This window comes from Anser cygnoides, chromosome 9 (assembly GCF_040182565.1).
Source record: "Anser cygnoides isolate HZ-2024a breed goose chromosome 9, Taihu_goose_T2T_genome, whole genome shotgun sequence".
Lineage (NCBI taxonomy): Eukaryota > Metazoa > Chordata > Aves > Anseriformes > Anatidae > Anser > Anser cygnoides.
In genome coordinates, this window is record NC_089881.1 from 1,401,086 (window position 1) to 1,428,303 (window position 27,218).

The 27,218-nt window shown below is 36.6% G+C and overlaps 1 protein-coding gene across 2 annotated transcripts in view; it reads left to right on the forward strand.

Annotated features, from left to right (window-relative positions):
• The window catches only part of PLOD2 (procollagen-lysine,2-oxoglutarate 5-dioxygenase 2), a 49,829-nt gene extending 24,268 nt beyond the window's left edge, over window positions 1-25,561 (forward strand). The window contains exons 7-20 of one of the 2 annotated variants that reach the window (XM_013181434.3): window positions 680-777; window positions 3,114-3,215; window positions 7,195-7,320; window positions 7,915-8,036; window positions 14,995-15,099; window positions 16,292-16,417; window positions 17,674-17,815; window positions 19,012-19,074; window positions 20,289-20,402; window positions 20,772-20,837; window positions 21,811-21,915; window positions 22,807-22,953; window positions 23,194-23,319; window positions 24,422-25,561. In XM_013181434.3, coding sequence (XP_013036888.3) covers window positions 680-777; window positions 3,114-3,215; window positions 7,195-7,320; window positions 7,915-8,036; window positions 14,995-15,099; window positions 16,292-16,417; window positions 17,674-17,815; window positions 19,012-19,074; window positions 20,289-20,402; window positions 20,772-20,837; window positions 21,811-21,915; window positions 22,807-22,953; window positions 23,194-23,319; window positions 24,422-24,577 — 1,598 coding nt within the window. In that variant the 3' untranslated portion in view covers window positions 24,578-25,561. The remainder of the gene's footprint in view (window positions 1-679; window positions 778-3,113; window positions 3,216-7,194; window positions 7,321-7,914; window positions 8,037-14,994; window positions 15,100-16,291; window positions 16,418-17,673; window positions 17,816-19,011; window positions 19,075-20,288; window positions 20,403-20,771; window positions 20,838-21,810; window positions 21,916-22,806; window positions 22,954-23,193; window positions 23,320-24,421) is intronic. The other variant, XM_048049390.2, reaches the window with a different exon arrangement.
• The last annotated feature ends 1,657 nt before the right edge of the window (window positions 25,562-27,218 follow it).

The window sequence follows — 27,218 nt, forward strand, 5'->3', positions numbered from 1 at the left end:
GTTTCAAAGAAATATTTGTATGGGTAAACCTGATTACCATATTAATCACAGGTCTTCAGGTCTTCTAATAGTTGATTGGTTCCACTGACAAAAAAAAGACATAAAATAGGAAAATAACTTTAAATAAATGAAATTAACAATAAATACAAAGTTAGGAAACATTTTTCCATCAGCCTTTCACAAACTTAATTACAGCAGTAAGGATGTTAATTAAAATTGCATTCTCGATGTTATATATATTGAAATGAATGTGGAATGATATGTCACTTCCTGTCTTTAATTGTCTTGAATTAAAATTGAAAACTGCATTTGTACAAACTTCTTTCCTTATGTTTATCATCCAATTATAGAACAGCTTTATATTCAGATCATATCTAAAATAACCATGCAATTTCTTTATAAATAGCTTTTGGACAAAATTAGTCTTTTAAGCAGGCTTTATTCAAATTTTGAAGGCTGCTGATGGCAAACTCTGAAGCTTAATGTAGCCTCATTTGGTGTAAAGAACTTAGAGTTCAAGGTCTGGTTAAAAACTGAAAAACTCTCAGATAAACTTCCAGACAAGTAACATTAAAAATGATAGCTACAGTAGGACATACTGTGTCAGCAAGAACTTAAAGAAATCTGAATTTTTAGCTTTTTATAAACTTTTTACAGTATGTTCCTTATTAATCTGCAGATGAAGTTCTTCTGAAATTTGAAGAAGGAAAAGTAAGAGCAAGGAATTCTGCGTATGAGACATTACCAGTCACTGTTCTTGGAAACAGTCCAACTAAAGTGAGTGACAGTTGAGTTTTGGTTTTGTGCAAAGACAGCAATTTTGTTTCAGGCAAAAACAATGGAAGAATCTGAAGCAGTTGTAGCGCACCACTACTGCTCACTTCCAATTAATGTTAATAAAATTTGCAGGGATAAACAAACCATTCTAGCAGCAGTCTCCATGTCATTCTGTTGTCACTGTAACTTGATATCACTGCTGGAACAGCTCACTTTGCTCCCAAATTCATTGAGCATGAGATATTAGAAGCAAATAAGCTGATGTTAATTTTCTCGCTATCACAAAATAATTCTTGAAGGTAGTGAAGAATTTCCATCTGTTTATTAAATGGTAGGGAAGAAAAGTCTAAGCAAGAGCTGCAGACTGGGGTACAAAACAGCAATTGTCTGATCCTACCACAGACCTGCTTACGTGAGCGTGTGTATACACATGCATATTAAAAATATACTGCATATAGGTGCATACATGCAGCTCACATTTGTTGCATCTTCAGTGACACTGATCACTATCTTCAATGTAACAATGACTCACTAGTTTTGGGACTGTTTCTGCCATATGAAAATCTGATTTGACATTTTCTCTCCATTTGTAAGGATTTGATGGTCCAAAGGACTGGGCATAGTTCTTTTGGGAGAAATGGCTACATCTTGGTTGTATGGCAGCTGCATTTTTTAATCGCATGGCTATTATCTCTAATAGCCTACATAGCCTATTAGAAGGGTTGGGCACCACAACTTCCTAAGTTCTTCTGAATGCACATTCCTTAATGTAACTCATTATTTTCAGAAAAATACCTCTAAAGAGAATGAAAGGTTTTGAAACTCATATTAGTATCCCAACAAATGTTTTTTTGTCTGTGGTATTTCATATAATGAATTAGTGAATTTACTAATGTCATTATTTGTTTGGCCTATAATTAATTACTCAGTAGTGGTGAAATACATGACCCGATTCTTCTATATAGCTTCAGCTATTTTGCCTCAATTAGAACCTCAGTTTGGTTATCATCATTGGCTTTGTGGGGGTTTTCATGTTGCCAGTGAAAAGAAAGATGCTGTATTTTTCAGTGGGGCAAACAGCTTAGGCCGAAACTCCTTACGCCAATCCACAAAGTATGCTACATTAAACAAAACTCAATCTCTACATGTAATTGTCATTTTAAAAACAAAAGAAAATTTTATTTAATACCACTTTCTCAATCTGTGATTAGATTCTTCTGTTTTAAGCACAGAATAGTATTAAAAAGACAATAATAAAATGGGATTGGAAAAAGTTTTCACTAGTTAGTAAATAAACTAGCACTAAATTCCCAGAATCAGCTCCAAAAAGTAAAAGTTTTGTGTTTATAAGAACTTTCTCTTGTAAGTAATCTGATTTGCAGATTAACAAATTGCGTTGGTCGAAGATGCTTCTTTTAAATAGATACCAAATTATGTGACATCTACTATTCATCTACTATTCATCGGTGCCAAAGTTTTTCTAGACTTTATTGTACATCTCTGAAACAATTCTATAATCTGTCAAGAATGGCTTTCAATATACACAAACAAACCTTCTGAAGTGTGGTAAAATGCAGGCTGAATATTGGTCTGGACTGCGTTGTCTATGCAAAATGATATTCTATCCTTCCAGTTTTGATAAAGGCAGTAGACAAGCAGCCTTTCCTCAGGTATACTGTCTGTAGTATAAGAGATCCATTGCAAATTGTAATAGAGAAGTGTGAAGCTCTGCACAAGTTTGTTGTTGAATCCAGGAGGACAGGGCAGCCCAGACATTCCATCAACAGAGAAAGTACAGTTTGTTCGGTGCCAATTCAAAATGTGTTAAGAAGGTAGATGCTGCTTTAAAACATATTCCACTGGCTGGCTTCTGAGTCTTGGCATAGTCTGTCAACATATATCTTCAGGAAATACACCTACATTTTCTATGTGCTTTTCATATAGGCAATCTGTCTGTTTTGTGTTAAGGGTTGATTCTGATATTTGGGAAAAGAATTAACTATAATCTTTTTGGTTCGAAATCATGCACAGCAGCTTTTGAGAGCTAGATGATCTATAGCGTGTTTCTTGTACATCATACAAGCATTCTTGAAACAATTTTTTGTTTAATTGAAACCATAAATGTAGGTATTAGGAGAGTATAATTTCTGGTTTATAAATAAAGTAAAAAACTTTTATCGGGTATTTTTGGATGTTGGTTTGATTTTTTTATCTAAAAGACAGCCTATTGCCATTAGGTATATGGGATTAAATGGTTAAGCCTGAATTCTGTAAAAGGTACAACTCACTGATGACACGCACATCTCAGTAACCTGAATTGGTCATTTGTTTACCAGATTCACTTGAATTACTTGGGAAACTATATCCCCAATGCTTGGACACGGGAAACTGGATGCAGTATTTGTGACTTAGACTTACTAGACCTGTCAACAGTAAAGGTAAGAATACTTTCACTGGAGCAACACTATTTTGAAAGGTGTGTAGTGATTTCTGAAGTAAAATGTCTTCAGTATGCAGTATTATGTTTTCTAGAAACCTGAGGATATTTTGGCTGATATATGAAACTATAAGGAAGGAATTTTAACTTACTGGAAATATCAATACTTTTAGAAATATTTTCATGTGTGCATTTTAATATAGGTTTCCCAAATATTACTGAATCTAGTCCCTTCCCCCAAAAGCTCTCCAGATCCTTACTTCTGTTCATTGAGGATAAATGAATCATTTCTGAATTGTGCAAGATTCAAGTGAATAACTTGAATTTTGGGGAGGTATGGAAGCTCTTTATATCTTTCAGATTTTTAAATAAAGACCTTCACAAAAACAACACCAAAACACTAGAATATGCATCAGTTTAATAATTTGTTACAAAAGGTGATTAACAGTTAGCTGCTACATGCTTGCAGTTGCTGTTTTCTGAGATATAGAGAAATAATCAATTTCTTTGCCTTGTAAAGGATGATATAGATATCTGTAAATCAATATATGTGAAATAAATCTGATGTAAATGAAAACAGATACTAGTGAAGTCTCAGAAATTCTCATAGGACAAACCCACCTAAATACATATGTGCATGTATCTGATATTTGGGAACTTGTTTTAACTCTTTGGCTCCAAGTATGACACCTATAATGTCTTTGCACAATTTTCAGTTTGTATTAAGTAAACTTTAGGTAGAGTAAATATTAAGATCTACAATGTGGAAATGTAAGGCTTGTACTTAAAAGAATGTTCAGATTATTCTTAAAGCAGTTTCATTTCTTGTCTGCAGTGAAGATGTGAATGAGAAGTGTTTAGAGTGCTGTGAAGATTGAGGATAGCATTAAAGAAGTGGTGGCTGGTTTGGCCCTGAAAGTACGAAGTGAAAATATCTGGACAATAAGAAGCTTATGGAATAGAATATAAATTCAAAAAGTTACTGCTGAAATTGTAATCACTTTCAGATTCTTTTCACATACATATATAATTTTGACTTGAAAATACAGTATTCTACTGATGTTCTGCTGAAATTGTTTGCACTTTCAGCTCTAATTTAAAGTTTTTCTCAGGAAAAGAGATTATCTCAGTTCTATCTGACAGTGCTGGCAATTCAAACATGGCTGGGAAGTAGTTTACCTTAAAGCCAGTAATGGGGAGTAACTTGCAATGATTTACTGGATAGCTTTGTATAGTTCAAGTACATCTACTTGGAATGTGTCTTCCTTACTGTAACTCATTCTTTGGGCATCATACCTCACTTGCTTTGCCAGCAGAAATAGCAAGACTCTTCCTTGGTCTCTGTGGAAGTGTTTACTTCTGGCTTTTCTGACTACAAGCAATATTTCATTTTCAGAACTCACTTTCTGTTCTGGCCTGGCTGGTTGCTACTTAACAAGAAATCTTCAGAGAAAAAAGCAATAGCAGCTCTCGGTCTGTAATTGCCCTTCCGTATGGTTTTGTTTGACTTTCTGCATTGATGCACTCATCTCCTGAGAACTTACTTGGTTCTCTGTACAAGGAAGTACAGGATCAGATTTGTCGATACCAACTATGTTATGGGCTTTGAGTTTCTTCAGATGAATTCTGGCATGGGTTCTTGACTTGATTGACTGTTGCTGTTCTATTTTGGGCTGGGCCTTACCTACAGACCTTGACTGAAGTAGTACAAAACAGATGCACTCTGATATAGAACAAGTAGCTGAAACAATACTGCTTTCCATCATGGCCACGAGGATATCCTTCCCTCTGTGAAGGTTGGGGTGATGTATGTGAGGCAGAGGTGGGTGGAAGCATCACTGTGGGCTCTGCAGGTCAGTCTGCACTAGACAAGCAGAAGAGCCTATGATGCACCCGGAGGCAGTTGGAGTAGATGCCTTATTTAGTGGGATATAATTTTAGTAACCTAAATTAAATTGAATAACAAACTTAATGTCCCTAGAGCTACTTCTTAAATCCTGACATTTGTTACTGATGTGGAGACTTGCTGGTGTGAGCAGCAAGGATAATGTTGTTGCTGCCTCCTGCTTCATTGGCACCTCCTGTCAAAAGGACTCCTGGACTCTGTCTTCTGACTGCGCAGAACACTGTCCTGCATTTCTTCCAAAAATCATCATAAGCTCACCTTCTGCTAGTGGAAGAAGTGAACTTTAAAAGGTGAACATATGACCTTCATAAAAATGAGAAAATCTATCAGAAAATATAGCATCCACCAGTAGACTGGATGCTTATGAAGTGTTTTTTGCTGGGGCATAACTGGGAAGAACCAAAACTTCAGACTTGATTTGCTGAAAGCTCTGGGTATTAAAATTGTTCTTTCTGACCTCACTGTAATCTGAATCTTGTAAGCATGGTGAGCCAGGGCCTAGATCAATGAACTCTGCTTTGAGGAGATATAACGGGAAAACAGTTTGCAGGGATCTACGGTCTTTTATGCACTACTTAGTTTTCATCATGCTCCTGAGTTTTTTGGTGTAGACATTGGAGCCAAGCAGTTCATGCTTCAGTATGTTGCAGAAGTATTAGTGATTCCTGCTTGTCCCTATAACCTCTGCAGATCCAGCCTGAACCTGCTTCCTTCTCCTCTAAAAAAAAAAAGAGGGCAATGGTTTAGAATCAGAAAAATATGCAGAAGAAATTATTGTAGCAGTTCTATTATTGGTAGCACATGTTTTTTCAGCTCAGTAAGCCTCATGGCAAGGCTGCTCCCCTCATTGCTTGCGATCACCAGTATTGGTTACTCTGACAATGGGGTGGTTTCCAGCAAATACCACAATTGCTTCTTTTGGGACATGTCAGAGTCCATGTCTTCATCAGCTGTTGGGAAGTTATTAGGTTGCCTGCATGAGTGCATATTGGATGAGTGCGTGTTGGGTTTGCAAATGAAGTCATAAATAGGAAGCAGTCAGGATAAAAAGCTGGTGTTTTAATGTTTCCTAGCTGGTGCACTTGCCAGTGTGTTCTGGATTTCTGACATAGGCAGTGACACTGAAGCCTCAACATGTGCTGATTGTTTATCCAGACACTTCTCAACTGGATGTGGACTTGCTCAAGGAAAATTAACTTGCAGTCTTATACGCATATAAGCTTTCTCTCTGGTAGTTGTTCAGGTGTTGACTGACTGTCCACTTTAGAGGTGCAAAGAAGCTTTGAATCAGTGCATTTCTGCATGAGTAAAGGCCTTTCAAGGTTAAATTTCTTTGTTTCAAATAATGTAATATATTTTTAAGAATACACGAGTGTAGTTTTGTTTTAGAGGTCATGATCTCTATACTGGACACATACAAACCAGGAGTTTAAAAGATATGAATTCATATGAGATACGGTGGAGAAAACTTCGGTATCCTTTGGTGTAAGGGGAGTTGCTCTGGTTTATCACAGGTCTTGACAAAATCAGCAGGGAAGTAACATGGAACTCATTTATGATGGCTGGGGGGTGGTGGGTATAGTGCATGAAAAAAAAAGTGTGTGCAAGTGTTTTGCAGTCTTCAGATGAAGATACAGATGAGTAAAATGTTGTTGTGGTATTTATTCTTTAACTACTACTTTAAAAAATATTTCCCTGTGTTTTCTTGTAAGTTTAATATATATTTGTTAGCTCTAAAAAACATATACACTTTGCAGTTCTGGGTGTATTTCATTATGTACTTATTGCTGTTTTAATATTTTTATAAGTAAATATGTTACAAATCTTTTTACACTCTCTACTTCCATTTTCTGTTGTTGGAATTTGAAGTTTTTTAGCAATTTTAAATCCATTATCTTTGTTCTGTCAAATAATGAACATAAACATGGGCAATAACACCTCTGAGCTGGTTGGTTTTGATTGTTGGGAAGATGTGTGGCCTAATTTACTCCAGCATGATATTAGTTGCTTTTTAATAAAAATAACCTTAAAGGAGGCAAGTCTTACTGGTTGTGTCAAAATATCATTTTTTTAGGAGTATCCAAGAGTAAAAATTGGTGTTTTCATAGAACAACCCACTCCTTTCCTACCTAAATTTTTAGACAGACTGTTGACACTGGACTACCCAAAGGAGGCCCTCAGTATCTTCATTCATAATAATGTAAGTATGCTACTATTCTGCAAAATGTAATTTTTAGATGTTGCAGTACGAATGAAAAGCTTGCGATATTCCAAACTTCCTTATTGTGAGCACTGCTGAGTGTGGCTTCATCCCCAGCCACCTTGGTAGTGCTGAATGCTTCCTTCCTGCTGGGTGCTCTCTCCCTGGGGATGGCAGAGTAGGGATGGTCATGGGCAGGAGCTGGGGCGCCAAAGAGCCATCCTCCGCTGGCTGGGCACAGTCTCCCTCTCTCTGAAGCCCTTCTGGAGTGCTTTAAAAACTCCTCTGTGCCTATGAGGTTGTAGGATGGGGGTTAAAGTAAGTATTATGATAAAATACTGCATAAACAGTTTGTGAATTGCATTGTTGGTCTGGATGTACAGCTCTGATTTATATAGCTGATGTGTTGGGTTCTCTTGCTAAAACTTTGGACAGAAGAGCTTGATCTTTAATGATAGCTATATTGGAATATCTTCAAATATTGTTTTCCATCTGTTTGTTTAGGATAGAATACAATTTGTTCTTGGACACTGTTTATGATTTCACAGCAATTTGTACTTTTCATTCATTACAAAAATGTTAACATGATTACAGGAGGTTTACCATGAAAAGCACATCAAGAAATTCTGGGAAAAAGCCAAGAACATTATCAGAAATATAAAAATTGTTGGACCTGAAGAAAATCTGAGTCAAGCAGAAGCCCGGAACATGGGAATGTAATTTCTAATTTATAAATCCTTTATAGTTCTGCACACACTAACATTTTTCATCTTTAACATATGTTACTTTGCATCTTAAATACTAACAATTTTACATCTTAAAGTGTAGAAATGAGAGCTTTTGTGGTAGAACAAACCCTAGATATGAAATATGAACTGTCGAGTATTTTATGGTGTCTGCTTAATATAAAAGCTGTTGGTCATTTGTGGAAAACATCTTTCTGGTTTGGACTGTTCTACTTCAATAGTCTGTCATCTTTTGATGAAGGCACAGACAATAGTAGACTGAAGAAATAACAAATGTCAGTTTATTTTTACATTATACTCAGCACAAACTATATATTTAAATATCTGTCACCAGCTTGAACTCTTAAGGTTTAAATACTTAAAGCTTTCAATCTTTCATTCTCAAGTGAAAGAGAGGATGTGATACAATGAACTTTAATATTTTTTTGTGCAGAAAAGTACGTGTAGCAGTAACTATGTAGTAGTTGCAAATATAAGTAGAAATTCTAATTATTGCATTTTCAAAAAATGTTTTCATTTTTATCCAAAACACTTTCAAGCTGAGTTGTCAGTGATTCTACAGAACAGAATTACACCTTGCACTTGATATGCATTTAATTTCAGATGTTTTGTTGGCTTAGTCCACACCTTTAAGTAAAAATACGGTTAGAGCTGGACCTGGGTATACAGGTGACAATTATATTTCTTCCTATGGATCAAAGAGATGGGGATCTTCTAGAAGTGCTCTAGTACAAGTTTCTGCTCTCAGAAAAAGAGAACTTGCAACTGACTTTGTCTTATGCCCTCCCCCCTCCTGCTAGGGAATCTGACTCTAGGCTTACACCTGGCACTTGCGGGGCCTGAATCTGCCCCTGGGACGTGTCCTGTGTCAGACCTGCATGCCACTGGGTCTCCTAGTGACTGCAGCACTGGCCACTGCTAGAGTTGCTTGTGGTTCTCCCTGTAGGTCCATTCATCAGGTTATAGTGTCTTACAGACCAGGATCCCACTGAGACCTTGCTGTGGTAATTGGGCAGGCTTTATTCTCATATAATTCTTGCATTCATCTCTCCTCCCAGTCTTCAATGAATGAGAAGAGCAGAGAAATAAATTTGAGGCCCCTTTCTGTTATATTCAGAGGTTAAGAGTACTGCATAGGCTGTTCACAGTATCAGCTGAAAAAATGAAAGAACTAGTCTTTGTGATGCTATTGGAAATTTGTTTGAATGGGGTTTTGTTGTCCTCAAGCCACTGAGAAATTGATATTTGGCTGAGCTCCTAGCCTCTCCCATAGCTTTTCTAGGAAACATTATAAATGTCCGTGGCTGTGGAAGCAGCCATTGACGTGTTTATAAAGCATGAGCATTAGTAGTAGGATCTTTCGTTTGAATAATGTAGATATAATTTGATGTCTCCTTTCATTTTGGCTGGGATAGGTCAGTTTCAGGTCATCTGCTTCTTCCTTTGCATTCCTGGTTTGCTTGGTTAGCCTTCTTATCAACTTCTCTGGGGTCAACTACATTTTAATTTTACTCAGAAGTATGGGATTTTTGCGGGAAAGGCAATTGCTTTTTAAAAAAAAACAATTTATTTGCTTTCAACCCTCCAACTAGCTTCCAACATAACCTCATTTGTTTCTCAATAATATTGTGGTGGGAATAACTTGATAAGAGATTCTTCAAATTTTAAGGGTTTGATTTGCAGGCATTGATGTATTTCTCTCTCCTGCATCTATCCACAATTGATATTTTTGTTCCATCTGACTCTTTTTTTCCAATTTAGCAGTTTTAAATTTTAAATTTTCTCTAATATATAGTAGATTTAGAATGAATTTGGCCTCCTTACTTGCATGTTTCCCACAAAAACTGTTTATCTGAAGCAGCAAAACAGTCTTCAGTTTATATTCATTGCCTGGAGTTAAAATAAACAAAAGAAAAGAACTTCAGCTGAAGACCCAGTTTGTTTCCAGGAGAATACTTCTGAGTATTTAATTCACTTGGTCAATTTTCTTCTTACTTCATTTTTCCACTTCTTGGCTCAGTAAAAACTGGTGATAAATCGTGAGGTTCTCAATGAATGAAACTCTTATGTCAATATAAATGTGAGAAAATAACTTTTTTAATTTCACTCATAACCATGCAGCAAACTTCTGCCTACTTTTCTCATTCACATAATAAACTATAAAAAGGCATTTACTTTCTTGCTGTCTACTGATATGGAAAAGCCCTCTCCTGAGCTTGGGGTGTAGTTGTATAGGTGTTGGAAAAGACCCAAAATCGTGTAGTCAGCAAAGACTTGTTTTGACAATTCAGCAACATTGGCAACAGGAGTGCACAACTTTCCTTATACTACAACAGGCAGAAATGGGGAGAGGAGGTAAAGTAGAATAAAAAGAAGGAAATCTTAGCTGCATGTTTTCTGTGTAGTTTCTCTCTCCATGTATATCCCTTCAAAGCACATCTTTCTTGTCTTTTTTAACCTATGTTTACAAGTTCTTACAGTTTTTTCCTTTAAAGAAAATTTTCACTTGGGTTCATCGTTGTGGTTTTGCCTTATTTGGAGTTAAGATTCCAACCATCTTTAAAGAATTTACGACAAAATGGAAAATAACAGTATGAGATACTTACAAGCAATAATAGGAAGTAGAGAGAGATGAATTTCTCATTCACTTCTCTGAATTTTTATTTGTAAAAAGCTATTCTCTAAACTTTCCCCCCAGTACTTATATTGGGATTCTTTATTTTTGATTTTTTTGTGTGAAAACGATTAGCAATAGAACTATTTTTTTCTGAACTCCTTGAAAATGTGATTTACCTCTGCTTTTAGGGGGAATATGAATATTTTAATGGAAGTTTATACTGAAAGATTTCAAAAGTTTTGGGAAAAAGACTGGAACTAGTTGGTCTGTTCGATGACCTCACTGTTAGATTTTTGAGCTGCATTTTGTCATCTATTTGCTTCTTGAAAGTCAGGATATTACATCAAGGTTTCAGGGCTCCCATTTAGTGTTGGTTACTGATGGACTGGACACAGGCGAACTTCTTTTAGCACTGCCCATAAGGCAGATATTTTGGCTGTTGTTAAAGGAAGAACGGGGATTAAATCTGTGTGTCTTGGATGTCAAGTGTCAGACTTGGATTTTCCAGAGCTGCTGCTTCTGAATGCTTTGGTGGTTTTGGGTTTCAGGCTCAGCATTTTGAACTTCCAGTGTAGCAAAGGAAAAACAACTTCCCGCCCATATCTGCTTCAGTAGTTTCCAGTTGCAGTAACTGTGGTGATGTTACCCAAGTCTGAGATGCTAAACTAAATGTTAGTGCTCTATCTATTCTGGGGCTACATTTATTCATCTTCAGTAATGGGTGATAGGAGCTTCTTTGGGAGAAGCAATGGCTATGGCTGAGATACTGAGAGATGCAAAATGCTATGCTAAATGGCAGCAATGATGCCAAGTCTGTCAATGAGCATTGTAGGCCCCTTTTCTTACAGGGGTCCATCGGATGGCCTGAGTACTCTCTTTGGCTCATAGTCCACAGTCCACATTTGGAATCATTCTTCCAAACTGTGAGGAATATGAAAATCATAAATTGTGAACTCAAACTATATCTAAACAAAATGTAAATGACTCAGTGCTAATGCATTTGAGTAGATAGTATGTTCCCATATTAACAAGTTACCCATTAGAAGATCTCAGGGGAAAGCTTCATGAGCAGAAGAGCCGTGACCCTGATCCTTCTTAGATGAGGTCAGTGTTGCTAGATGGGCTCATGGTTTGTCAGTAAAGTCATAGTTGAGTGCAAAATGCTGTAAACTAATCTGCTGAGCTTTTCTTTGTACTTCCAATAAAGTATCTTGGTGTTCTACTAAAAGTGCTACATGTACTAAATAGCTACACTGAAATAACTTTTTTGTACAAAAATCAAGCTTTCTTTTCAACATTTGGTCTTTGTTTATAAGCAGACAAAGTGTAAAGAAAGTACATTAAAGATTTTAGCCATTTAAGTGCATCAAAGGTTTAAGCCAATTAAGAAGTATATTATTATACATAAGAGTATTGCTAGAAAGCACTTTCCACTTGTTCCTTGCTGTGGCCTGAATGCACATACTAAATAGTTTCAAATGTAATCTGGGATTTCTGTATCTGTAAAGGTTAGCATACATCATAAGAATGTAATACTTTAAAGCACCACAATATCCAAGATTACTTAAATTCCCTCAGAGAAGCTACTTGCAAACATTGAAATCCTGAAGAAAAGATGCATGAATTTGCTATGAATAGGCTTGTTGTCTTCATTTTGACAAATCTTTACAATTTTTTTCTGTATATCTGAAACTGGAAGTGTTTTAATGGAGGCTTTTGTTAGTGACCTTAAAATGCAAAGGCAAAACTTGTATTTTACATTTGATTAGTACCTAGAAATGCAGGGATAATTATCATTTAGTACATTTGTCATTTGGTGATCTAGTCTTCAGTGTTGTGTAGAAGGAAATAGGAGGAAAAAGGGTCACAATAGCAGCCTTCATTTTTGGCCTCTTTTAGTCTGTGTGTATATACACATATAAATATATATCATAGGTATAAAGATAAAATGTACTTAATATTCTTGTTTATAAAGGTTGAAGTTAGAGCTTTCTTAATATTAGTGACTTGTGCTACTGCTAAAATTCCAGACTAAGGCAGTAAATCTTTTAAAGACTTCTCAATGTATTATTGAATGTTCAAGTACAACTTAGACTGAAACTTTTAATTTAGTATTTTGTTTTGGATTAATATGTGAATGATGAACAGAATTTGTCAACACTAAACACACTGAACCAGGTTTAATGGAATTCTGGCTAATTAAGAAAGGGTAAAAGCAAGCTAAGGGACCGTAAATTCTAAAATAATGTAAACAGTTTTCCAGCTGTGTTTGCCTATGACTACGTACAAATCTCTTTTGTTTGTTTCTTCACATTGTTCATAATTAAAAACATGAATTCCATTCATATCTTTGTTAATGGCAAAGGATTTTGCTCCTTCTGGGGAGGTACTGGTCAGTGCTGTGGCTAGAAGCCTGGACTGACACAGTCTGTCACTGTCAGGTTTAGCTTCCTCATTAGTAGAGTGGGGATAAAGATACTTGAATATTTTTGGAATGAATTTAACTAATGTCAAATGCAATATAAAAGGTTACTACTAACAATTGTAGTTATGCTAATAAAGCTACAGGTGAATTGCATTCAGTAGTTGTAAAGCTTTGAATGGAGTAGGCTACTAATGGAAAATGCTATAAAGACTTAATTGCTGGGCTGTGTTATGGCAGAAATAAAATCTGCCACTTTAAGTTGGAGCAATTATGTGAGACAGTGCTGATTAAGGAATTCCAGTCCTATGAGTGTATTCATAAGACAGAAAACTGTCAGTGAAGGAGATGTTAAGAAAAAAATGGAGACTGACCAAAGATTTAAACAGTGGGTTTGCGTCCAAACACTGACTTCTGCAGTAGTGGGAATGCTATTTCTGTCACTTTGGTACTTTAAAAATTTGTTTTGAGTCATCGCATCTTTAGTGGTTGAAGAGGAAGATTGCTTAAATTTATGGATGGAAAATGCCCTAAATTCTTTGACTTCAGTGAAGTCATACATCTGAAATCCTTTGTGCATAAGAAAGTTTGATAAGAGATCCCAGTTGTGTTGACAAATAATCCTTACAAGGGATGTCCTAAATGCTGATCCAAGTGCTATGTTAGGTAGTGGAAGGGAAGGGAGAAGATATAAGCAGGGAGCCATGCCAGTGATCACTGTGACTTGTATGTAACCTGTCATGTCTGCTGTTTGTCTTCTCCTGAAGTGGCAGGGGTCTCTTCTTTTGTAGAAAACCGGTCAGAAACAATCAAGTCAAATTGAACTTGAACCAAAACCTCGTTTGTAGACAATTCAAAGCATGAAAGTAAAATAATTTTAACACTTCAAGCTGTTATGATGGAGTTGATGCAAGTCTGTAAATAATAGTGGGGAGAATAGACAAAATCAATAATACCATTTGCATGACAGAAAGCTGCTGCTCTAGTATGACTTGAGGAATTGTTTCAATTTCTTGAAAAGTACCTTTGATTTACTGTAATCTCCTACTACTCTGGTGGTGGAGGGAGGCTCAATTCACTTTAACAAATCTTTGCCTAGCAATTGTATTTCTGCCAAAAACATAGATATGTAGTGATATGTAGTCTGTCTTAGACTTATATTTATGGTAGAATGTTTCATTTTCTGTTTAATGGAAGCTTTCTGTTGAATACGTGGAAATCTGTGCAAATAATTTATTCTTATAAAATCAAAATCGTAATTGATGGGAATAGCGTATGGGACAAAAAAACCACCTTTGTCCAAATTCTGTTCAGCAGCCATGCATTTGTCTTATGCTTCACTGTAACAACTGTGGTGGTGTTGTATGTCACAAAATGACCAAGAAAAGGTCTTTACATATATTCCTTTTTTACTTTTTGCCTTTCATTCTCTGTAAAGATTCAATTACTATTCAAATCAGCAGATCACATCTGTACCACCTTTGCCTAATGACAGTGTGACAGCCATGTGCAGTTATTTCCTGGAGAAGCTTACATTTCATATTTTTAGCTATCCACTACTGAGCATTGGCATTGGTATCCAGGTGTCTGTTGTAGTGGCCTGATTTCTTTGTTTCCTATTAGTACAGAGCATAGTAGCTCTTACAGGACTTGGTGAAGGCTTGAGATCACTTTTATTAAAAGAGAAGTATAAGACATCTGATCCATGCTTTTAGTTTTTTTAGTTTATCGCAGTACTGTGATCTAAACTTACCTATCTTTTGCTGCATAACATGACAGGGATTTTTATGCAATGTACAACTAGGGTAATTGATTGTGGTGTGTTTTTCTGGCATTTGTGCACCTTTTCTGGACATGAGTAAGCTAACCATTCCTTTTTGTCTTTTTAGGGACCTTTGTCGCCAGGATAAAGCATGTGAATATTACTTCAGCATAGATGCAGATGTTGTATTGACAAACCCGAAGACTTTAAAGTTACTGATAGAACAGAACAGGTGTAGTATATCTCTTGATTTTACAGAATGCCTTCCAACTGGAAAGGATTCTCTGGGGCCCTTCCAGTGAAAATAGGATCCTTTCTGTTCTTGCAAAATTAGATCCTCTTTGTTTACCTGTGCTATTTGATTGCCATGGCTCATAACAGGCTTGGAAGCCAACAATTCACAAAGCATTTTGTTCCTGTCAGGCAACAATTCCTGATGTGAATTTCAAATGCTTCAAAATTGATCTGGAAAGAATGGTATAGTGTAAACAGGTTTTGTGAAATCAATCAATATTTCAAGGAATAATGATTTCAAAAGTTGTTCAAGCATTATGCTTAAACCAACAACGAAAAAAATACCAACAAAACAAGAAATCCAAATCCACAAACCATGAACCAATAGCTTACTATTGGTGTTGCAGTAATATTACTTTATTTTAAAATCATAAATGTGATAACATAGTAGAAATCTTTTATTGTAGATAAAGCATATGTAATGACCAGTGTCTCCTTGTTTTAATATGATCTCTTAAGCTGTACTGAGCAGTGACTTAGTCAGCAGCAGCTTTTGGCAGCTGTACCTGGTGGAAGTGCTGTTTGCCATGCAGTGTGTAGCAGTGTGGCCAGCTGATATCCCTGCTGGTAGTCCCAGTGCTGCCTCACTGAGCCCCAGCCCTGTAGGAGATCCTGCTTTTCTGTATACTACGGCCATGGTACCCAGTCTGTGCACTTCTGCCAATTTGAAACTCCCCATGTTAGGTTGGTGGTGTCTGCTTCTTGGTAATGAATCTGGTATCTCAGGTATGTCACCTGGACTTCCCTATTTTGATGCAGTGTTAAATTTTGGGTAAGCTAATTTTCAACCTGGAATAACTTCACTACCTGAAGTTTCACCATTTTTTTCTTGTCTCTGACATTGTGATGCTTTTTATGTCACTGTGCTGTAAGTAGTATTTTTTTGATTATGGAAATTCAAGCCACCTCTGGTTTATGGGAATTGTTGCATTTGGTATACTGATTTTGTCTCTGGGATGTGAGAGCCTGAATGCTTTTTTGTCCAGCACAAGCTCAGAATAGCTGCTATAAGGTTTGACAGTCACCCGTGTTTTAACTATGCTCTTTTCTGAGGTGAGAAAAGCTGGTATGTTTTGACATACCGTTTATGTATCACAGTTCATGTTTTCTTATTCAATGTCACTTTGCAGAAAAATAATTGCTCCACTTGTAACTCGTCATGGGAAGCTTTGGTCCAATTTCTGGGGTGCTTTGAGCCCAGATGGCTACTATGCTCGGTCAGAAGATTATGTTGATATTGTCCAAGGGAACAGAGTGTAAGTAATTGTAAGCTAATTTTTAAAGTCAAGACACCCATGTATGGTTATTAGGAACATTTTCTTACACTTTAATATAAATTTTTATACAGTCTTATTTCTGTGTTATTTCTGAAGGGCCTTAAGTTATTTGTATTGTTCAGCTTTTTCTATTTCATAGAAATTTTTCTTTTTTTTCCAAGTTCACATCCTGAAATTAAAAAAAAAAAAGCAAACACAATGAGTTATTCATCATGGATATAATCATTGCTAGTACCTGTCTGATAGTGTCTGGTTATGCTGGTAGTGTATAATATGGAAAATAGCAAAACAAATAGCAAAAAACAACTATCCCAGGAATCTTAGTCAAAAATGATCTCTGCATTCATCAAATGTCTTCATCTCTTTGAGGCAGATGCTTAATCAACAAGGGACTGAATTATTGTAATTTCTTTGTTCTGGTGTTTCTTCTTGTATATTGTCAGGTATATCCTACAGACCTCTTGAGAAACATTTTTCTGCTGTAGCCTTTTAGGTTTGTCCTTACCCTAAATGAATGTGCTGTAAGGTCTTCTAAGCCTGACTTTCCCATGTGGTGATGTGTTTTTGTTGCCCTTGGAAGAACAAAAAGGTCTGAAACAGATTGCTTGAACAGAACTGGCTTGTTCTCAATAGCACTGAAAGATGTGCTCGTGGTGCTGGGAGGCCTGGCCTTGGGAGGGAGGGAATCTGCAAAGCATGCATTATAGCAGCACTGCTTTGTTGTAGATATTGGCCAAACTCAAATATATGGCCTGCGGTGGTCAGTGGGTGTTTGTGTGAGGAGGTCAGACAAGCTGTGTGAAGCCTTAGTACAGTTTTTCAACCCATTTAAAAATCTGTTTCAGAATTACTTTTTCCATCTGCCATTGTAGAATAACATTATAATTTAGAGTTTGCCTTAAATATGGAAACATGAAGTACATTTATAGTTAAAACTCTCTTCAGGGAACTTGACCTTTTTATTTTTTATGACAATACTTTGAATTACTGCCTACGCCCACATTTGAGATGTGACTTCTCGATGTCCAGCTGTAATTTTTCAGATGTCTTGGGAATGTTTCAGCTTCATTGCCTTGAAACTTGCTTTGTCTTATCAGCAAATACAGAGATGCTGATTTAGTAGAATAGACAACAAATTAGAATCATAGAATATCCCAAGTTGGAAGGGACCCATGAGGATCGAATTATTATGAAATTGAATTATTATGAAATGAGTTACTTGCTTTTTTTTACAGAGGAGTATGGAATATTCCATATATGGCAAATATATACTTGATTAAGGGACAAACCCTCAGATCAGAGATGAAAGAGAAGAACTACTTCACACGTGATAAGTTGGATCCTGATATGGCTTTCTGTAGGAACGCCAGGGAAATGGTAAGGTGTATCTATAACAGCTTGCTTTTAAATGCACACAGGCTTCTTTGTGTCATGCTACACTTGACTGCTTCAATTAATTGATTTTGGTTTTAAAATTTTTACTTCTAATTCAAAGTACTGGCCAATTTTTGTGACATAGAACATTTTAGGTGTATCTTTTTTAATTGTTGAGAAGAACAGATCGGAAGTTTTTCCGGTGGCAGTGCACTGGCTATGTGGTGGTTTTGATTTATTTAAACATACTGAAACTTCCTATTGAGGTTAAGACCTTCCTTGGTGGTGGAACCTCAACAGGAGGAAAGAAGATTCAACTTCTCTGCTGTGTATGACTTCAAATTTATTAATGCACATAGATCTTTACTATGCACATTCTGATAGAATATGAAACTTCTAGAAGACTAAGTTGGAATATTCTGCAATTTTATAAGTTGATACATTTTTAAACCAATAATGGACAATGTTGGTATAAAAAAACTGAGCGATACGTGAAATTGTAGGAATCTTCTTAGAGGACGTGAATTACTAATTTTTCAAGGTTTGATTAAAACTGTATCAGAAATTTGTTACTTCCATTAAACTTGTAAGTAATGAGAGAAACTTAACTTGTACTGTAAAAATGAGTATGTAAATCCACATTTCTACTGATATTTACACTAGTTTCAGCACAGAAACAAATACAAGCTAAACCAGACCTATTTCCAGACACTATAGCATTGAAAAATAATTTTGCTGAATTGAACAAGAAAAGTTGGCAAGTATTAATTTTTTTTATCCCCTCATAACAAGGCATGATTTCCTTTGTTTGTGCTGATTCCTTGGAACCTCCCCATCCAATTCTCTTGTATTCAAACCTTCTCAGCATCAGTTATTGCAGACCTGTGCTTCCCATGCGCTCGTTCAACTAATCTGACTGGCTCATCAGAAAATTGCTTTTTCTTCTTTCCCAGTCTGTGCTGTAAGATAGTTTGGTACATGCTTGTTTTTGTATTGCAGCAGATAAGAAGGGGCTGGTGGAAACAGCTTTGACTTGTACGTTGAGCTTTGCTTGGAGATGCATGTTGTCTGTAAAGGCATATCAGCTTTTGATCAAAGGCTGCTATTTCCCTATTGTAACTGTGGAAACCTAGTAGTACTCGGTCAAAGAGAAAGAAACTGTATCGGAAAACTGATGTGATGATTCTCCTTCATTTTAGACTTTACAAAGGGAAAAAGACTCCCCTTCTTCGGAAGCATTCCATATGCTCAGACCCCCAAAGGTGTTGATTTATTTTTTTATTTGTTAGTTCTTATTACATGCAGTGCTATTCTACCAAAGGAAGATCATTTTCCTCTGTCCACTTACTCTTCATAAAATATCACTACAGCTTTCTCTTCAGTCTTGTAAGGTTCCAATTTGCAACAGCACAGGTTCTTCACGACCAGCTCCAAATGATTTAGGCTAGTTATTTCCCCAGGACGGTTTCTCAGTGCTCCTGGGGTCATGACATGCTGAAACTGTGTTCTAGCAGCTAAAATTGTTTCAGCAGGCCTAGAAAGGAATAAAGCTAAAATCCCTACGAGGTCAGCCAGGGCTCCTCCATGAACACAGGGTAGCTGTGAAATCAGTGTCATTTTAAGCTGTTTTTCTTGAGCCAGACCCTCCTTATTCTCCCTGCTGCAGCTATTTTATGATTTGATAGGTGCCCAAAATAGGGCACGTATTTAACAATCATTATCATTCTAACAATTTAACTCTTTTTCAGACAAAAACATAGAAATAATATCCAAGAAATAACAATATCAGAATGGGAATGCCTTCATTTATTGCAAATCTAGGTCACAAATGCTTCTGAAATGAGATTTAAGTCTGAAAAACAGTAAACTTAATGAATAATCAATTTCTTTTTTAAAATATTTTCTGCTACCATTGCTAATCAAGGGAGTTTTTAATATCTTCTGTTAACAGTTTAATAATAAAACTGTATTACCACACTTCATATTTTGTACATATTTTTCCAATGTTTACTAAGGGGATAATATTTGAAAGTGCTCAGCTATTTTGCACCCTGATCTGAGTATTCTTGTGCTGTATTTGCCAATACCTTTTTTTATTTCAGGCCAATTCACCAGAAGGATCGTATAGTGAATACTCTGAAATAATGTTTCTTGTTCTGATTTCCATTAGGACTTTGTTTAGCTTGTTCTTTTGTTTTTTAGTTAGAAACTAAAGCTTAGATATTGATTTCTTTTTTTGTATGGATATCTTCAGTTTGAGAACATACTTCTGGTGTGGCTGCTTAGGTTTTCTGGAAAACAATCTTTTCTCTGTTTTCTCCTTTCTGTATGTTTTTGCATTATGAATGTCTTTGTTTAACTTGCTTGAAAGATATATTCAATCCAATGCTTGTAAACAAGAAATCAAGTTTTTGATTAGTCAAGTATTTTGCTAAGATGGACGGTTTTGCTAATGACATTTTCTGTTTTGGTGTAGGGTGTTTTCATGTACATCACCAACAGACATGAATTTGGAAGACTTATTTCCACAGCCAATTACAATACCTCCCACTATAACAATGACCTCTGGCAGATATTTGAAAATCCTGTGGTATGCATCTAATTATTGATTAAACATTTTTTAAAATATAAAGATAATGTATTGTAAAGTACTTGGGACTTAAAGACTACACAGAAAACATTTGCTTATTGTGCACTAAATATTGGTTGTATATTTAATGGTGTTCTCTACCACCCATTTGATGACAATAAGTTGATGCTGATGACTGCAGTAAGGAGTTGGAGATATGGCCCTGATGTAGGCTGTGGATTCATGATTTAGACATGATGAAATTCATTTCTTCTGTGATTATAAGAAATTGTGCTTTCAGCAAAGCACATGAACAGAGCACAAATGATTCTTTTTTCTACCACTTAAAGAATAGATTAATTCTTAATCTTCTAAAATCATTCTTTCCAGGACTGGAAGGAAACCTACATAAATCCCAACTATTCAAAGATCTTCACGGATAATATAGTAGAACAGGTGGGTATAACTATTGTTAGACAAAGAGTGCTCGTCTTATTTTTGGGATTGACTGATAATAAGTTGGCATTATAGTAGCTGTTTCCATGCGAATGTTGCTTTGGTGTGTGGCTGAACAGTTTGAGGTTTTGGACCACTACTAAATTTCTGTCACTGTGAAAATTGAGATGAGAGAAGTCCAGAAAAATTTGTTAGATTGTTCAGAATAATGTAATTGTAGAAGTAGAGCCTTCTCCAAAATAAAATTGTAGTTTGTTTAGTTGGGCGAGCTAGTACCACTAGCAAAAGACCTAATAAAATTTTTGTAAGATTGTTGTGGTTTTAGTATCTGGTAAAGTCAAGCTCTTACAGATGCTTTCCTTGGGGTTTGCATTTCCGTATGGATTCTATAAGATCTGGTAACCATCAACCCGAGATGAAGCCTTTTGCTGGATACTAAGTGTTTTTTCGTGTCTGTCTGTCTGCTTGCTTTCATGTAACTGATCTGGACACAGTGCTTTTAAGATAGTTGTTTACCAGTGTTGGATGACTATTTTTGTGAAAATTAGGCACAGTGTTTTAATAAACTTGGCTTCATTAAAAAGCTGGGATAAATTGCTTTTGTATTTGAAATCATGTTAATTTTGAAACAGGTTTTTCTTAATAGTTCTTATGTAGAAGACTCAGGCTATTAGACCAACCAAGACACAGAATATTTGGGTACACTGACGCAGCTGTTAAAGCTGAGTCACAACTTCCAAGGTAGCTCATAGCTTTTGCTTCATTCTGTGAAAATACACTTGTGGACCAAGACAAAACTTGATTATTTAAATAGATCTGAATTATGGCTCAGAAGAGAATGGCTGATATTCTTTAGTGACCAAAAAAGTGAAAGTGTTGTTGGCATGAGTTGGTTTTACAGCTGAAAATAAAAGGTAACTGTTGTAACTTAACTCCACTAAAAGAGACGAATGTAGATTTTGTGTTTTCGTAGCCATGTCCAGATGTTTTTTGGTTTCCCATATTTTCTGACACGGCCTGTGATGAATTGGTAGAAGAAATGGAACATTTTGGACAATGGTCTGGCGGAAAACACCAAGTAAGTGTCAGCCTACATAAACATTATTAAGAGAATACATTTATAATAAGTCACAGTGTACTGCAATAAACAAACTTTCCAACAAATGCTAATGACCTGAGACATCTGCTGCATGGTATAAAAATGTCTAGTTTTGTCTACTATGTAGCTTGTTCAGTAGTTTTTGAGACATTCCTCAATTAGCCTTGAAGTAACAAATTCAGACTTTAATAGTGCTGCAGCAGCTGTAGTAGTTATCCAGCAGTTATCCAGGGCTGATCTTTGATAACTGTTCAGAGAAGTTTTACTCATTCACCTCATAAATCCTGATTTGTCAGACTTGCCCCCCTAAGTGGTTACCCACAGGTGTTAGGAGATACTGAGTTTGTATTTGCACCAAGTTCAAAGTATTCATAACTACTGCTTAAATCCAAGTTCTAAAAACAGACAGGCTTGTTAATTTCACAAATGCTTGCAAAGGAGATATGTTGCAGTCATGATTTTACTGCAGGTTGCAGCCTCTAGAAAGTCTTTTAAAAATGCTTTTTTCTTAAAATTATTTTACCATATTTATTATCATGACAGCTGGGGCCTGTGCTCTGATCTGATCTAACTTTTTGCATCTACATCTCAATAATTAAAACCAGTTCCCTAGTGAAACTCTTATTTACGGGCAGAACATCCAAATACTGACTCACCTTCTTAAAAAAAAAAATCATTCTTGATCATTGATACTTCAGCAATTTTTCTCACAGCAGTTAGCTGTGAGATTACTGTATGTTAAGCTTAGATATGCCCAGTAAAGCACTGCTCTGTTGCAGTTTTGCGGTTCTGCAGAATCATGAATGTTTGTGGAAGTGCCAGAAGCATTCCATGCCCATATTTCAAGACTATTTATGGTGTTTTCATTAGGACAGCCGTATTTCTGGAGGTTATGAAAATGTCCCAACCGATGATATTCATATGAAGCAAATCGGACTGGATAATGAATGGCTGCATTTCATAAGAGAGTTTATTGCACCAGTGACACTAAAAGTATTTGCTGGCTATTATACCAAGGTATGTGTTTAAAAGTATTGCAGATAATCTCTAAATGCAATTACTAATTCTAAGTATTTTAATGAGTGTATCCTGTTTAGGTTGATCGGCATGTTTACAAGTGGCGTAGCAGTAGTTATAGATGAATATTGTGGTGTTAACTCAGCTTCAAATGGAGAAACAAAAAACAGCAACAAAAAACAACCTTATGTGTGACTTGGAAGTTTGCATGTTGAAGTCTGACTATATATTTTGTTTCAGGGATATGCTTTATTGAATTTTGTTGTAAAATACAGCCCTGACAGACAGCGGTCACTCAGACCTCATCACGACTCCTCTACATTCACAATCAATATTGCACTCAACAAAGTAGGAGAGGATTTTCAAGTAAGTTGGCAACAAACTTACTGAATTTAAAAAATGTCATTCTTGGAGTGTCTAATATTGTTTTCATAGTAGAGCCCAAATGGACATACTGAAAAGCTGTGTTGAAAGGGAAAGGCTGTGTTGAAGGGGAAAAGATGTGCAACACAAGCCGAGATATTTTATTTCTTGGTGGTTTTGATGAGAACTAATTTTCCTCTGTTGCGGGATCTATGCCTGTTAATGCACTAAAGTTGAATTGGTCAAAATGGCTTTAGATGGTGGAGGAAAGGAGTTTAATAAAAACTGTTCACTTTTAACACTTTTGAAACGCTTAATGTAGTGAAATACAATTTTTTTCAAGCTTTTTTAAATACTACCAAGTTCTCTTAAGTGGCTTTTCTTTAGTTTTTTCTTTTTTAAAAAATTCTTCAGGTCAGCCACAAAACCAAAATCTTCAACTGTACTACTTTCTTACTCCCCCGCGCGCCCCCCCCCCCCCCTCCCGATAAATTATTTTTTGCTATGATACTTATTCAAATAAAACAGCCCTCAGGAAATGGAGACAGGGCAGTAACAATAACATCCAGCTTTGACTGGTAGGGAAACCTAACCATTATAAGGCCGTGTCCTGTATCATTTGCACTTAACACCCATACGTATGTTTCTCAAATTTATTCCTTTAGAAAATATTGCTTCAGTTTGAAACCAACAGCTAGATTGATTTATTTAATTAGCAGTGTTTACGTGCTTTCCTGGATAGAGATGCAGTTCTAGAACAGGACCTATGAACATTGGTTTGCTATTCTGTATCATCTGCAGTAATGTTACTGAAAATCTGTTTCTCAGAGGTGCAGCTTGAATGAGTTGGTATCCAGGGAATGCTAAAGTAAAGCAAGGGGGAGTCTTAATTATTGCTAAAGCTTGCCTGTTACGTGTTGCTTTGAAGATGGTGTAATTTGAACAATATTCATAGTATGGATAGTTTAAACAAAAAAACCAAATTTATTATTAATCATAGGCTATTAATAGTATATTTTAAATTGTGGATAAATATAAATAACCTGTTCATTCATATAAAACAAGTAATGATAAATAAGTGTGGTGTTTTGTTTTTTTGCTACAGGGAGGTGGATGTAAATTTCTTAGGTACAACTGCTCCATTGAGTCACCCAGGAAAGGATGGAGCTTCATGCACCCAGGAAGACTTACTCATTTACATGAAGGACTTCCTATCTTGAATGGCACGAGATACATTGCAGTATCGTTTATTGACCCGTAATTTCATTTTGCCCTCTTCAACACCAGTGTTTGATTCTTTACCTAAACATTTATTTATAGTTTTCTTCTGGAAGATGGTGATACAAGAAATTAAGTTACTGTTCCTAGACAGCAGGGTTACTTTGGGCTAAATAACAAAGTTTTTAAATTTCTCAATATCTGCTCTGAGCCTTGAGTCACAAAGTAAACATGTCCTGCTTATTTTTCCATTTTGCTGTCTTAAAGAGTAGGTGAGGAGGAAAAATGGAAAAGCATTTTACAATGAATCTGTTTCTATTTTGGAAAAAACAATCCTAGATGCAAAATTATCTGAAACTTGTGTTTTTATTCAAGTGACACATTTAAAATTGTGTAGTGTGTATATTTGGTACCAACTAATTAAAAAGCACAGCCTAAAAACAAAGTGAATGTCATATGCATTTATTGGGGTTAAGCAATAATTCCAGAGACTGGTATATATATTTAAGGGAAAACATCTCAGTAGCCTGTTTTCTTAAAGTACTGAAATGTGCATCTTTAGGGAAAAAAATGCAGAGATGGAGTAATGATTAAATAATTTAGCTAAGAAAAATGGTTTTATCATTTGTTTTAAGAACTCAACCTGTTAAAAATTTACTTTTCTTCACCAAGTGACCTTCACTTAAAATAGTTATTTTTCTAAGTGTGTAATTGAACCCAACTGATGCTAGAAATTTATTTTCGCAGTGATGGTAAATTTTAATAGCAGGATCTTTTATAAAGACAATTTTCTACTCGTATTTAAAGTTACTTGAATTTTGTATCAGGAAAATGAAATTGTGGAAGTCCCTTTTAAACCTAAGGGTCTTAACTTGCCGTTTATTTTAAAGAAATACGTTTAAAATATTCCTGCTGTATCTACTGTTTGTAATTTAAAGAAACTTGAAGCAAACTATCTCGAAGTCTACAGTGCCAAAATGCACATGTTGGAAAATCTTGTGAAAAATAAAGGGTAATTTTAAATTAATGTAACACCTTGTGGTGGTTTTACTCAGGTGGGCAGCCGAGCTCCACCATAACCGTGCTCTCACTCCCCCTCCTCAAAGAGGAATGGGGAGAAAATATGATGAAAAGGGCTCAAGGGTTGAGATAAGGATGAGGAGATTGCAAAGTAATTATCATGATGGGCAAAACAGACTCAGCATAGGGAGGTAGTAAGATTTATTGCCTATTACTAACAAGCTAGTGAAGCGAGAAACAAAGGAAAGAAACCAAAAGCACCTTCCCCCCCATCCACCCTCTTCCACCTCCTCCCCCTGAGTGGTGCAGGAGAATGGGGGAACGGGGGTTATGGTCAGTCTATAGCGCTGCTTCTCCGCTGCTCCTTCTCGGTCACTCTTGTCCCCTGTGCTGTGGGGTCCCTCCCACGGGATGCAGTCCTTGCTGAACTGATCCAGTGTGGGCTTCCCACAGGCAGCAGCTCTTCAAGAACTGCTCCAGATATGGGTCCGTACCAAGGGGTCCACCCCTCAGAAGCAAACTGCTCCAACCTGGATCCCCCACGGGCAGCAGCTCCTGCCAGCTCACCTGCTCCTGCGTGGTCTCCTCTCCATGGGCTACAGGTCCGGCCCGGAATCTGCTCCGGCAGGGGTCTTCCACAGGCCGCAGCCTCCGTCGGTGCAGGTCCACCTGCTCCACCGTGGTCTCCTCCACAGGCTGCAGGGTGGAACCCTGCTCCACCGTGGTACTCCATGGGCTGCAGGGGGACAGCCTGCTTCACCATGGTCCTCACCACAGGCCTCAGGGGACTTCTGCTCCGGCGCCTGGAGCACCTCTCCCCCTCCTTCTTCACTGACCTTGGCGCCTGCAAGGCTGTTCCTCACTCCTCTCACTCTCCCAGCTGCTGTGTGGCGCAGCATGTTTTTTTTCTGTCTTAAATATGCTCTCACAGAGGTGCAAAACATCATTACTTATTGGCTCAGCTCTGGTCAGCAGTGGGGCCCTTAACTAACATAGGGCAGCTTCTAGATCCTTCTCACAGAAGCCACCCCTATGGCCCCCTGCTACCAAAACATTGCCATGTAAACCCACTACACACCTTTTGCTTGAATGTATTAGGATTTTTTTGCATGTTGCCTTTATTCTTACAGAAGTTATACTTATTGATGATTATTTTTCAAGGAGTTCTAGATGCATTTAGATTGCTAGAAGCTTCCCAAGATGGTGCTGGTTTTCAGCTTTTTTTGCTTTGTTACTGTTACAAAGTTACTTCTCTTGTGAGTTGGCACCTATGAACCAAATATTGCGTTACACTTTCAGAACAACCCCAGCAGGATGGATATTTCTTGTCTGTGCCCAACTTTATTTTTAGCAGGGAGGATTTTGGTCTAAATAGTAAATCACTTTTTACTTGCTGAAGAAGCTTCATATCAAGTTTCCTAAACAGAAGCTCTACTTGGAGCTGAGAGGATTGGGAGAGAAGTTCAAAGACGATCATATTACCCCAAACATGCATGTTTATTTCCCTACCAGGTTGTTTTGAGAAGTAGGTTGTAACCATACCTGAAGTCACACTGAAGAAAATACATCAAAAGGTAGTAACTTCTCTAATATACAAGTGAGCTGACTTGAAAAAAAGTTTTCTCACAGGAAACTCTTTGCTTTCTTTTCATTTCCTGTACACT